The sequence below is a fragment of the Nicotiana sylvestris genome, chromosome 2 (genome assembly GCF_000393655.2).
Source record: "Nicotiana sylvestris chromosome 2, ASM39365v2, whole genome shotgun sequence".
Lineage (NCBI taxonomy): Eukaryota > Viridiplantae > Streptophyta > Magnoliopsida > Solanales > Solanaceae > Nicotiana > Nicotiana sylvestris.
The window spans coordinates 207,505,552-207,519,796 of NC_091058.1; the positions used below are offsets into that span (position 1 = coordinate 207,505,552).

The window sequence follows — 14,245 nt, forward strand, 5'->3', positions numbered from 1 at the left end:
ATCTTCTACTGAGAGCAATATTTATCCATAACAGAGTACTGAATGGATAAGCTCATTATACCCGGTATGGATAATCTTACACCGAGGGTAATATTTATCCATAGCTGGGTACTGAAAAGATAATCTTATTATACCCGATATGGATAAACTTCTACTGGGGGTAATGTTTATCCATAACCGGGTACCGAAGTGATAAGCTTCTTCAAGAAAATTATTTCCAATATAGTACTAAATAGATAAACATATTTACGGTGGAGTCCCATATGGATAAGCTTCTTCAGGAAACTTATTTACAACGGAGTACTAAATGAACATCCATAATATAATATATTTATAACAAGAGGCAAATTTTATTAAAGTAAATATTTAACGGAGACCAAAAATATTAACTGTTGGTAAACTTAAAAGGTCAAAACTGCTCAGATTATTTTTAAGATACTAATTTGAACCTACCCCCAACTTAAGGGACCATTTTTATCATTTTCTCCAAATAAAACGCATAATATATTCAGCAATTCCAATTTTGGGGTTCTCTATCATAATATTGCGGCTTTTCTTTCTTCAGATGGGGTTTGTTACGAGAACCTAATTGGAAAACCCCAATTCTGACCGATCTGCGAAAAAGGGTCCTCAAATTTCATCTGTAAGACCAATATCTTATACTTTTTCATTATACTGATAGTTTTAGATCTGAATTAGATTTATTCTGTTTACGATTTTTGATTTTTTTTGAATAAATATGGATGGAAACAAAGATGAAGCTAAAAAATGCTTGAAAATAGCAGAGGATTCGATCCAATCTGGGAATCGAGAACGTGCCTTAAAATTCTTGAATAAAGCCCGTCGTTTAGACCCTTCACTTGAAATTGATCATCTTTTATCCCAAACTGATGCATCCCAATCTGAAAACCCTAGTTCTAATGTACCAACACCTGATTTTTCCTCTGAAAATGGGCCCCGCCGTAGGGTTTCGGCTAGTGGCGGGTCATCAGTGGCATATAGTGAGGAGCAAGTGACAATTGTGAAAGAAATTAAGAGGAAAAAGGATTACTATGAGATTCTTGGGTTGGAAAAAAGTAGTTGTAGTGTTGAGGATGTACGTAAGGCGTATAGGAAGTTGTCTTTGAAAGTCCATCCTGATAAGAATAAAGCACCTGGAGCTGAGGATGCGTTTAAGATGGTGTCTAAGGCGTTTCAATGCTTGAGCGACGAGGAGAGTCGGAGTAGGTATGATCTTGTTGGATCTGAGGAGCCTGTTTACGAAAGACGTGCTCATAGGCATGCTGGTGGTGCTAGAATGAATACATTTAATGGGTTCTATGATGACGGTAATGTTGACGCGGAAGAGATTTTCAGGAATTTCTTCTTTGGTGGAATGCGTCCCGCAACGACTACTACCCATTTTAGCTTTGGCCCTAGAGTGGATGTGAGATATCAAGGACCAACTGGGTGGCTGAGGACTTTGATTCAATTGTTACCTGTGATATTGATTTTGTTGTTGAACTTTCTGCCTTCTTCGGACCCGGTTTATTCCTTTTCGAAGTCTTATCCGTATGATCATAGGTTAACTACACAAAGAGGTGTGAATTACTATGTGAAGACTGGGAAATTTGAGCAGGAGTATCCTATTAATAGCCCAAAGCATGTGGCACTTGAAGAAAAGGTTGAGAATGATTATCACTCGATCCTTTCTCACAATTGCAGACTTGAATTGCAGCAGCTTCATTGGGGTTATCGAAGAGAAACTCCAAATTGTGACTCCCTGAAGCAGTTCCAAGCAGCGGCCTGATTGATTGGTGCAAGGTCCAGTTTTCTCCTTGTAATACCTTAAATTTTTGGCTTTCTAGTTGTAACTACTTATATTCATTTTGTTCTCTGTACTGAATTTTGAACTTGCCCATCTTTGTTTATGTGACAATGTTTATGTAGCTACTTTTAGAACAAGTACGCTCACATTTTGTTTTGATTCCATTGACGGTGATGTAAAGTCGAGAATAACTAATGTTTTAGTGGAATATATCTTCTTGTTGTTGGTTGTTTAAAAAAAAGGCATAATATTTAAGTACAGAAGGCTAACTGAGTGGTCACATTATCCACTTGATATTTTTGTTCATGATTCAGTTTCTTACACTGGATATGATTCAACCAGATGTTTTCCAGGTCAATCTTTAGAGTTGTGCCAATTATCTTTTGTCACATTATAGTAACTGAACTATGTGCGAATTTGCTCAAAAAACATGAATGATTGGAAGGTTAGATTTTTCGCATCCGGTTATATGACATGCCAATCAGTCTAATCATCCAATTCTGTGCTCCGCACAGTTGGATGTATATTAATTCCAATTTTGTGACTTGATTTCTTGTATTAAGTTCTGAGATTCTTACCTTCAAAAGAGAGTTGTTTAAATGATGGTTTAAGGGATGCATATGCATCAAACTTTAGGATTAAAGAGAAGAAAAATTGCATCCTTCTTGAGTAGTAATGGATTTAGAATTAAACACTGTGGGTTTTGAGTCGAGAAAGTGAGTTTTGAAATGTATATCTAATTTATCTATACTTGTTTATTTGCACACATATATATATAAATATTATTGGACCGGAAGCATTGGGATCTATGGAACCAATGAACCCATTGTTGAATCGTGCTTGAGTGATTTCTCTGACTACGGTTTCTCCATCTCCTGCAGGTTCATCGTGGTCAGAGTTTTGTTGATATGCTTGACAATGTTAAGGCAAGAAACTCTTATCCTTCTTAGCAATTGTAATGGTACTTTAATATAGTGAGTACCAAATGTGAGCTGTTCGATTCTGGAGTTGGAAGCCTCAATGCACCAAATAGATTACAACAATACATAAATACTCAGGAGTGGAACTATTTGAATGATTCTGAATCATAATTTCTTGTTTTGACTGAATCAATCTTTGCCGGAAAATTTTCATATATAGCTAGGTAAATTTTTTCTTATATGTATAAATACTATTATGTTGAATTCCCTTGGCCTTTTTGTTTGGTTACTTGTTTATATTTTGACTCCTTACTGAAAATCCTGGTTCTGCCACTGCAGTGATCAATTGTCCTTTTTAAATCGTTCTTCTTGCTTATTTTTTATTTGGTGCACTTGAATTCGCCTTTTATGGTTAAGAAATGCGCGACACCTGATTAAGGTCTAAATCATACATGAGATTAAAGCCTCTCACATAACAATTTTTGCACAATAGGGATGTTCATTTTTGTAAAAAAAGAAAATATGGATAGTTGATGTATTTCTTTTTTATTATATAATAAGGTAATTTAAGGAAGTTTATCATCCCCTCTTGTGAGAGTTGGATTAATGATTTGAAATTTTAGCACAATTTATTTGATTTACATTGTTCAAAATTAATTATTATACTTATTTAGTGGATTTTTTATACATATAGAGTCCAAGCTAAAATTACTAAATTCGAATGAGTTAAAAGTCTCTTAGTGTCTGCTTGCCAATAGTCACTTTTCTACCATCATAATGCATCAATTTTCTAAAGTACTAGATTTTTGAACTATGTTAAGTATTTCAAGCATTTATATTGCTATAATTCTTATTTCATATATATCACTAATTAATCTTTTAATAGTTACCTTTGTGATTCTCCTGCTCACAATTAAACTTTATGCAAACTTCTCGATCTCTAAACTCTAATGCAAATTGAATAAATAAATAAATAAATAAAAGTAGAAAGTATCTTCTTTGGATTAAATGTGTTGGACAAAAATGGTAGTTACCTCTTTTGCGTTCTTCATTGAAAAAAGCTTTTGAAGATTTTTTGTTAAAAAAAAATTCAAGATAATACTAAAATAAACACGTTAAATTGAAAAAAAATGTTTTACAAAATTTTAAGAACCTTTTACCAAACACACCCTTTAACTGAAATTTATTATCACAAGAAACATTCACTTTGACATGATCCTATACATCTTTAGTCTGATATTAGCACTTTATTCGCACTTGATAGTTATTGGTTTTCATGACCACCGATAAAGAAGAATTATTTTAAATCATTTCGTATCAGCATGGCCTTCAAGCATCTGAAATACACCGTGATTAAAAATGATGTAGCATTCCTAATAGAAAATAACGATTCCTCCCGATAAATAAATTTGTTTAAGTTTTTTTACCTAAAGAAGTCCCGCTCCAACTGTCCAATATTGACTAAATAAATTAAAGACATATAATTTCTTATCCCTTTTTCATAATACAAAAAAATAATCTTACAAAATCTTAGAGCCCGTTTGGACATAAGTTTTTTTTTTTCCTTTTTTCTAAATTTTTTTCCTTTTTTCCGAAATCAGCGTTTGTTCATAAAATTTTCAATTTTCACTTGAAGATACATTTTGAAAATTTGGAGAACTCCAAAAGGCTATTTTTCAATTTTTTCACTCAAACCACTCACAAAACTTTAAAAACAACCCAAAATTATATTCATGTCCAAACACAACTCTAAATTTCAAATACAATTTTCACTTGAAATTGTTTTTACCTTTTTTTTTAGAATTTTACAATTCTTATGTCCAAACGCCCACTTAGTGTTTTATTTTAAAACTTTCGGAAATTTGATATAAAATAATAAAAAAAATATAATGAATGCACAAAATCAATTTACGATGGCTGATGAGCTAGCTGCTTTCAGTTGAGGTGGAAAGTGTTAGGTGTTTGCCATAATTTTCTTACCATATTTGATTTTTTTATTTGTTGAAGGAAAAGGGCGATATAATTACCTTAATTGGGTTTTCTTTTTTGTAGAAGGAAATTATAAATCTCCAATATTTGACTAATCCTTTTTCTTGTAGGAAGAAGTTTGGACTTCTATAAATTGAGGATCATTTCCTTCTCATTCAGTAGCATCCACAATGTAGCGATAAAAGGTTTGAGAGTCTTGTTTAGGGGGGAACTTTTCGGGGCAAGTGTTAGTATGTCACTTGTGTTTGCCTCTTCGTGAGGTTGTTCTCTCGATATTTTGTACTCTCTTTTTATTATAGTGTATTGCTCATCCCCGCCGTGGATGTAGGTCAATTGACTGAACCACGTTAAATGTTTGTATCTCTTTTGGTAGATTTCTCTTTGTTGTGTGATTTATCGTCGTTCAAGATTTGCTTTTCTAACTTCCGCATGACACCTGATTTTTTATCACAACAAGTGGTATCAGAGCGAGGTTGAAGACAGGTTCATCTTGGCGGGTTCAGTTCTAGCCGTAACATATTTGACGATAATCGTAATTTTTGCCTAATAAATTTGACCGGTGTGCTATGCACGTTGAGACAAACTTCGTGGTGGAGATTTGGCTAGTCCTTTTTCTTGTAGGAAAAGATTTGGACTTCTATAAATTGAACATCCTTCTTCTCATTCAGTAGCATCCACAATGTAGCAATAAAAGGTTTGAGAGTCTCGTTTAGAGGGAGAATTTTTCGGGGCAATTGTTAGTATGTCACCTGTGTTTGCCTCTTCGTGAGGTTATTCTCTCGATATTTTGTACTCTCTTTTTATTATAGTGGATTGCTTATCTCTGCCATGGACGTAAGTCAATTGACCGAACCACGTTAATTGTTTGTCTCTTTTGTTAAATTTCTCTTTGTTGTGTAATTTATTGTTGTTCAAGATTTGCTTTTCTAAACTTCAGCATGACACCTAATTTTTACCTCCTATAGCAAAGGTTAACATCTTATTTATTTTAAATAAATACCATTTAAAAAAAATTATATTCTATAGATACATTTTAAGGTTTATAGCAAATATTTAATTTTGGTTACCCCCTAACCCTAAGCCACTAAATATGCTATTCAGTTACACTATTTTCTTTCTCTCTCTACTTTGATACATCCCATTCTCTTCCCTCATTTCCGGAAAACACAATGCTCAATTTCAAAATTCCTCTCGCCCACACCATTTTCTTTTCATTCCGATCAATTCTTAGCACCGAATATTGTTTTGCGATAGCAAATCAAATCCCTAACCAAAACTAACTGATTTGGGAAAGGGAGTTAACCAACGTTTGAACTTTGACAGATTTGGAAAAGGGAGTTAACCAACCTTTGAACTTTCCCAAAACTAACTGATTTGGTAAATGGAGTTTTCTTCTCACTCTTTTGGTTGATCACGTAGTAGCGTATTCCTTCTTTGTTCCGAAATGAAAGTGAACGTTGACGGAGATACTGGTGGTTCTCCGCCATCGACGACGGCGACAGTCACTGTGGCGATAACAGTTAAAAGTGTCGAAGGCAAAGGTAGTCAACGCGGTAACGGTAATGAAAAAGGTGTCGCATGTTGTACCTTCAAATTTCAAAGGTGTCGCGTGTTGTACCTTCAAACGTTGCTACGGCAGATTCGCCGGAAATTAAGGTTTGTTCTTGAACAAAGATGACGGAGTTTGAGGCTGAACAACTTGATTTTCTGTTAATATATTTCGATGTATTTTCATTGTATTCATTGTCTTTTTTTCATTGTAATTCAATGTATCTCGTTGTATTCCATGTATTTCATTGTATTCACTATTTTTTTCATTGTATTTCAATGTATCCTGCTGTATTCTATGTATTTCATTGTATTCGCTGTCTCGCTATATGCCATGAATGTATTCATATATTTTTTAATTAATATAATTTATGTATTCAGATGTATTATATAATTTCTCTAAAGATTGCTATGTTTTTTAGGTATTTTTCGGTTGAGAATCTTTTTTATAACTGAAAATACAAAATTTGTGTGTTATAATTGAGTTTGTTGAGTTATATTAGGAGTCTATTATGTTAATTGATTCACTTTCCGTTTTAAAAACAGTGTAATCCCCTATTTTACGCCGTGAATACAGTCGAATACAATAATCTGTCCAGCTGTAATCCCACATTTCACTCCATGACAGTTGAATACACTCAAATACAACAACTGATTAGTTGGACTTCCCTGATTCACGCCTATTTTTGCTACTGCATTCATAATGCAATAGCTTAAATACATCAAATACATCTTATAACCACAAAAAGGTATCTATAATACATAATATAGCAAATGCTATGTATAGATTGGGTAATTACACCTCTCTCTCTCTCTCTTTTTTTTTTTTTTTTTTTTTTTTCATAACAACAACCCCGCCATACTTTACTCCGAGAACTTTCTATTAGGGTGGGAGACTCAAACTGAAATCGGAGGTTACTTACATCACACCAACCCATCTTGTCAAACACAAAGTTCAAAATCGCAGAGGCTAGTAATATTGTCCTTACATCAATATATATTTTCAATTCAATTTGTTAAGAAAGTCATTGTCCAGTCGTGAAGCACAGAATTCACAGATCGGCGGCGAGTAAAAAAGAAAACACAAAATAAAGAAATGGAGAAAGAAATGGAGGGAAAAAGCGATACCGATAATCGGAGTACAATAACGGTGAATGTTAAGTTCAGCGGTCGATCGTTGCCGGTGGAAATCTCCGACGAGTCCACCGTCAAAGACCTCAAGTCTCTACTTCAACCTCTCACTAATGTCCTCCCTCGCGGCCAAAAACTCATCTTCAAAGGTTACATTCTCTCAATACAATACAACCCTATTAATTTTTTTTAAAGAAATCAGTGAATTAACTGGGCACAAGTTTTAAGAAAATCAGAAAGAGTTTTGAAACTTGTAGGCTAAAAATAAGCCAAGACTTTTCTTTGGTTATATATATGGTAAAATGAGAAATTTAAATTTAAAAATTATTTGTAACTAAGTATCATTTGAATTTGATAGTTGACATAATTTGTGTGTTTTTTCATGGATAGGGAAAGTATTGGTGGACGAAATGACATTGAAGTCCTCGGAGGTTGTAAATGGTGCCAAGATCATGCTTATGGCTTCCCAGGGCTTACACCAAGGGGTAATTCTTGATTTTCCTATACACTACTTTATGATTTATCTAAGGGATGGATGTAGAGTTCAAACTTATGGGTTCATCGGAACCCAATAGTTTTGACTCAGGATCTTGTATATTTTCACTAAATAAGTACAACTAATAGATTTCCAACTAGTAAATTTGATGAGTTGTGGTAGGATCTTGAACTCGAAACAAATCTTGGATCCACCTATGATTTTTCTCTATTCTTTTCCTTCAATTTTGCTAATAACTTTTTTTGATGGCTTACAAACTATTAGGGATTGGGGCTATGTGGTGGTGGTACCCTTAGTTTGTTTACATATGTTTATATCATTAGCAAATGTAGAGAACCTCTAGTATTAGAAATCCTTTGATTTGTCATAAAAGACAATCTATTGATTGCTAGAATGAAGTGGGTCTACGTGGAGCAGAATGGATATTGAATTATAGGAGACTGCAACTAGTTTGGGATTGAGGTGTAATTGATTGAGTGTTTATCATTTGATCCAATAGCATTCTGTTAGATAGGAATAGAATTGATAAATACTGATAACTCTCGGATAGAGTATTAGCATGGAAAGATCCATTAGATATTGATTCTAAGCCATCTCTGACGATTAATCGACAACTCAAAGTGCTTTTCTTGATAAACCAGCATTTGTATATAGATGTAAGAGGATTTGTTTGGGAAGTAAGAAGCCCTTTGACATTTCTTCATCTGCAAATAATTCTCGATGTTAAAACACAAAGCTACGGGACTAATCTTTGAATAGGAAAAAGAGTGGATCTGCCGGGTCTCGGATGAATTGGCTTATTCGAAAAAAGTCTTGTTGTTTGGAAGATCTATCTCGTGTTTGGTACTAATTGGTTGGTTCTACTCTGCAAGAAATCCGAATCATTCTCTTGGTTTTTTGTGGGCTTAAATAGACGTGTGCTTGTGTTGCTGGATTTTTTTATAAACTTGAAAAAACCAGAATTTTCGTGTAATTAATGCAAAAAATAAATTAAAAAACCTGTGTAATTCAACCTAGCTAGATCCTGAACTTTTTGTTTTCTATATCAGAAAGTGAATTAATCCACAAATGGCAGCTTTTAAATCTGATATCTTGAGTTATTTACCTGTTTGTAATAGGATGGACCAATAAGAAAGGAAGCTTTCACATTGCCCTCAATGAGGATGCCTGAAGCTACGAGACCTAAAAGAGACGTTCCTCAGGTTCCCATTTTGAAGAGCCAACTTGAACGGTGGAAGGCTACTGGCGTCATTGCTCTATCAGAATGCAATCTGAAGGTAAGATGAGATGTAACTGACTTTGCTTTGCCAATGACTTTGAACCTATTCTTGCCATGACCGATCTTTATTGTGATGGGACAAGAGATACAATGGTTGAACTGGATGTCACTTTGATTCAATCGTACATATTGGAGTCAACCTAAAATTAGTAGTATTATTTTCTCTATTTTTTTCCCTTTTCTCCTTTCAATTCATTTCATCTAAATTATATCTAATATATTTTTCTGGCTTGACTAGGTAGATAGCCGGGCTATGCCCTTTCCTTTCGTAATCGTAATGCAAAACTGATCACTGGAATAGATATCCCTAGTATCTTTAGAAAGCTCTTAGGTGTGAGTCCACCAGTACTACAGTCTAACCTTCTATGAAACAAAAAACAAAATTCTACTTCCCTCCACTATGGATAAAAGTGCAAAAACAGATGGAGTAATATGTCGCGTAGATTTCATATATTTGCTTAGAATCAAGCAAAATGACTCTATGGCATATTTTGTCCCAATTAAAATTTTTGGCTGATAGATGGATTGAATATAATTCATTTGTTGGGAGCTTGGAGGATTAAAAGCATAATTTTCCTAATATTTGGAAACCAAAATTTTCTCTTTCCAGTTGGTATGTCTAACTCTTTCATCTGTTCAACTTGTTTGTTGCAAACCCAAAACCAAAATAACCACCCAATATTTCTCAGTTGCAAGACAATAATTTTACTTTTTATCCCAAAAAGATGCAAGCTAACCAGAGAAAACCAAAAGAGGAAAATCAGGTGGTTCAAACTTGTGAATAAATGTTGGATTAGTACCGGAGAGAATATTTGGCCCGCACTGCTCAGATGAAATCCCATTATATATCACTTATGTGTGTACATATTGTGTATCAAGAATGAGAATATAACAACTGTCAAATGGTAAATGTTCTCTTAGCCAAGTAGTGGAACCGGGTTTGATTCTCTTTGTTCGGCCAAGATAATTTATCTGTTTTCCATTAATTTTATAATAGCATTACATGTATCCTTTAACTACATTACCAGGTGATTTTATTTTTTATTTTACTTTTACTATTTTTTTTCTTCTTGAAGATATTATTCTCATTACTCACTGGAACTTGATAGGCCTTGCCTGGTGAAGTGCTGACTTGCGGACCTTCTGCAAGAGTTCTTGATCTCAGCCACAACTTGATACAACATATTCCAGCCGGGATTAATAGCTTGAGTTCTCTTCAGGTATGTTGAGCTGCCTACTTTACATTTCTTTGAAATTGCTATTGATTTACTACTTTGTGCTAGAAATTTATTTTGGTATTCTTTCTGCTTCCCAGAAATTGATCCTCAATGGAAATGAAATTATGGATAATTCCTTAAGCTGGGAAGGGCTATCTTCTTTAAAAAGTCTTATGGTTCTTTCTTTGAACCAAAACAAGTAAGTCCCACCTGTTCCTTACAAAATTCCCTCCATTGAATGAATAACAATGAAATCTGCTACCCCTTTGGATGAGACGACATAAAAGATAACTTTGACATCTACTTTTTGTTTTATTAACTTTTAATAGCCTTGCTATACAATCGTTACTGACTTCTAATTCTCTTCTCACTTGATTATAAAGAGGCTACTTACTTACTACATCTTTCTCTAACCCTCTTATCAGCATTATGTACTTATGTAGTTATGTTAGCCTGTCCGTTGCTTGATACATGAAACCTTTCATCTCGCTGTTGTAAAAGTAGTGATAGTTTGCTTTGTCATTCTCTTGAATTAAAAACATATATAAAAGAAGGGGGATGTGAAAATTATAAAATATCTACTTTAACTTTAAAAAAGGATAAAATTATAAAATCTCTTTGATCATTATTAAACGAAGTATAAATTTTCCTTCCATGTATAGTTCAAAACTAAAAAAGAAAAATTTGTTCACGTTTTTCTGTCGAATATACTTGTTTCTTTGGATTTTTATGAGTATTTATTGATAGCAAGTTACTTTTGGAGAACTTATGAAAACGTATCTCGAGATTGTCTAAGATCATGGTCAGTCAAATATTTAAGTAGGTTTACTTTTACATATTAATTTATACTGTTATTTGAAATGTGTCATATGTCATGCAATGATTGGCTGTTTTCTATTTCAATGATAAATTGTTTTCAAAAAAAAATTATGGAGCTTTTTAATTGGGACTTAAGGTATTTTGTTTCAAGTGCCGAATCTGGTCATCAGACATCCCCTTAGGTACAGTAAAAAAACATTCTACTGTGTTCTTGATCAAATATACATTCTAATGTGTAATATTCATCACTTTTACTTACTAGCAGTTCATGATCAGATGTATAGGAATGTAAGAGATGTTCTTAGTGGTAAACATTCTGAAGGTTTGCACAGATAACTGAAGGCACTTAGACTATGGATATGAGTCCAAATACTGCTTTTTGGCAGAATTGTGTCAAGTCAAAATATAATCATAAAACTGCATTATTTATTGACCTGGACTCAAACGTGAATGAGAATTGAATAAAGCTGTCGATCGTTGATACACAGAAGTCATGGTATTGATTTTGTTTGGTCAGTGATATTCAGATGATGTTTCGTGTTACATTTTTGTTTTCAGATACGGCATACACTGTTTACCAATCTCAACCATTTGACATGTGCATTATTTCCGTTAAAGGACTCTTGTATCATTATGTCAACTAGTATTTTGTTTTTGGAATGATTTATGCAGCATTGCAACACTGCCTCCTGAGATTGGGGCTTTGACCAGTTTGAGACAGCTTTATGTTGCACATAACAAGTTAACATGTCTCCCATCTGAAATAGGTCTGTTGACTGGCCTTGAGGTTTTGAAACTTAACAACAACAGGTAATATGAAGTGCTTGAAATTTTGATTTTTCGTAAGTTTACTTATCATAATTTCTAGTGTTGAGCTTTTTTTCTCGACCTTTTCCTGTGGACATGGATGTTTAGGGAATCGGTTTATTTTTTTGTTATCTTATATTTTTCTTAACAATTATAAGAGCCAACATTCTAGATTTGTAAGCTTAAACTTCCAATTGCAGGATACCCACTATTCCGGAAAGTATAGGGGGCTGTGCTTCTCTGATTGAGGTAGAAAAAGGGTTTATTTTCCCTTTACTCATTTGTCTATTTTTCTTGCATTAATTGGAATAATGAAATTCAAAATATCGGCAAGATCCAGCATTTAATGGTTTATGTGATGTTACCTTATGTACATATAACCTGATTCATCATGGTGTAGGTTGATCTTTCATCTAATCTTTTGGTGGAGTTGCCAGAAACAATTGACAAACTAAAGGACTTAAAGGTCTGTATTTTTGTCTTTTCTCTCACATCCCTGTTATGCAATCTTTTCATTTGAAGTGTGTTTTGAAGATTTCAGTTTATAGTAACGGCTGACAAATGACTAGATGTGCTCAAGTACTCGTTGATAGAGTAACCACAAAGTAAGGGCAGCCCTGAGCTACCGCTATGCGCGGGGTCCGGGAAAGGGCCGGAAGAGTAACCACAAAATATCAGTGAATAATTTAACATACAAGGAGCTATCTAAAATAGATCATGACATGCATTGACATGTATATACTAGAAGTTTCAACTATGCCATTTTAAACCAAGCTGAGTGATCTACTGCCATAATCTGCTGTTTTTATTAGTAATACACACGTGATGTGTGGGTTAGGCGCAAGTCACAAGTTTGAACCCTTCCACATACAAAAGTCTATTTAAATGGAGAAGGGTAGAGAGACAGACTCATTATCCACTGAGTTTCGAACTGTCTTTTTGGCAAGACGTGTCGCGCACAAGTTTCTCCAATTTGTTAACAATTTCTCTAACATCTTTCATGTGATGGCCTCTTTTACCTGCACAGTGTGCTTCTGCCCAGTTATTTGCGTGGTTCATGTTCTGATTACTGTGCAGGCACTTTATCTTAAAAACAACGGGCTCAAATCCCTCCCTAGCAGCATATTCAAACTGTGCACCGAACTCTCAATACTGGATCTCCATGGCACTGAAATAACCATGGATGTTCTCCGCCAGGTATTCAATTTTTTACTACATCATGTTGTGACCTATTTTGGTTTGCCTCTCACAATTTCCAAACCTCACAGCTTGAAGGATGGGAAAATTTTGATGAGAGAAGACGCTCGAAACATCAGAAGCAATTGGAGTTCAGAGTGATCAGCTCAGCCAAATTTGATGAAGGAGCTGATAAAAGCTGATAGGCCAGAACATTGAAGACTAGTGAATGAGATGAATTCCAGTTCAATATACCAAAAGTTTACAATTCTATCGTGATACAGTGAAAATGTTTGGCGCACTTCCAAGAAAACGAATGAAAATTTCTGAAGAGATTTTATTTTTACACGTAAAATAAATTAAACACAAGAGATCTTAAATTTAAGCCCAAGAGTTTTTTGTCAAATCTCCAAAAGAAAACCAAGCCCATCTATAACCAGTTATGTTCACATCAATCTAAGGATGTGATCTAGTGATAAATAAAGTGGACGCAATGCTGGAGATAAAGGTACCAATTCCAATGGAGAAAGAAAAATATCATTAGCCCTGTCCAAATTTATGTAGTTTTCCTTTCTAGTCTGTTCAAAAAAAAAAAAATTAACACTTAAATTTTTTTTATCCTTAATGAGATGATTTACACGAATTTCAAATGGTTATTTAGACCACAAGTTCTAAAGAATTTCTTTTCTTTCTTAATCTCCATGCCTGATCAAATGGTATCATATAAATTGGGACAGAGGGAATAACTAGTTTCTTTTCCATCTGCCTAAACTTCAATGGGCAGATATACCCAACACTCGTTCTAATGAGATATAGCAGCTACCTTGTGAAAAAGTCGAAATGTGCACAAACTAGCTGGAATACCACGGGTAAGAAAAAACCAACTTTTAATTTATAGCACATAAGTCGAAATGTGCACAAACTAGCTGGAATACCACGGGTAAGAAAAAACCAACTTTTAATTTATAGCACATAAGTCAGAGAACTAATTTCTCTAACGTAAAATAAGTTAAAACTATGCCTATATATTGTATAAAATCAAAACACCGAAAAATG

The 14,245-nt window shown here is 34.1% G+C and overlaps 2 protein-coding genes across 2 annotated transcripts; both read left to right on the forward strand.

The window, feature by feature from the left end:
• Window positions 1–531: 531 nt before the first annotated feature.
• On the forward strand, window positions 532–3,046 carry LOC104247779 (chaperone protein dnaJ 49). Its single transcript, XM_009803870.2, has 2 exons — window positions 532–1,803; window positions 2,689–3,046. The coding sequence occupies exon 1, from the start codon at window positions 740–742 to the stop codon at window positions 1,787–1,789; it is 1,050 nt and encodes a 349-aa protein (XP_009802172.1). The 5' UTR covers window positions 532–739; the 3' UTR covers window positions 1,790–1,803; window positions 2,689–3,046.
• Window positions 3,047–7,135: 4,089 nt separating this feature from the next.
• On the forward strand, window positions 7,136–13,580 carry LOC104247780 (LRR repeats and ubiquitin-like domain-containing protein At2g30105). The gene is made up of 10 exons (XM_009803871.2): window positions 7,136–7,544; window positions 7,786–7,880; window positions 9,010–9,168; window positions 10,280–10,390; window positions 10,486–10,586; window positions 11,879–12,016; window positions 12,214–12,262; window positions 12,414–12,479; window positions 13,091–13,210; window positions 13,282–13,580. The coding sequence occupies exons 1-10, from the start codon at window positions 7,361–7,363 to the stop codon at window positions 13,390–13,392; spliced, it is 1,134 nt and encodes a 377-aa protein (XP_009802173.1). The 5' UTR covers window positions 7,136–7,360; the 3' UTR covers window positions 13,393–13,580.
• Window positions 13,581–14,245: the final 665 nt, after the last annotated feature.

Excerpts from the sequence above, each read along its gene's own strand:
- LOC104247779 (XM_009803870.2), top strand. The coding sequence starts at position 740 with ATGGATGGAAACAAAGATGAAGCTAAAAAATGCTTGAAAATAGCAGAG.
- LOC104247780 (XM_009803871.2), top strand. The coding sequence starts at position 7,361 with ATGGAGAAAGAAATGGAGGGAAAAAGCGATACCGATAATCGGAGTACA. Across the intron at positions 10,391-10,485 it reads ATAGCTTGAGTTCTCTTCAG|AAATTGATCCTCAATGGAAA; the intron begins GTATGTTGAGCT and ends TCTGCTTCCCAG. Across the intron at positions 12,017-12,213 it reads TTGAAACTTAACAACAACAG|GATACCCACTATTCCGGAAA; the intron begins GTAATATGAAGT and ends TTCCAATTGCAG.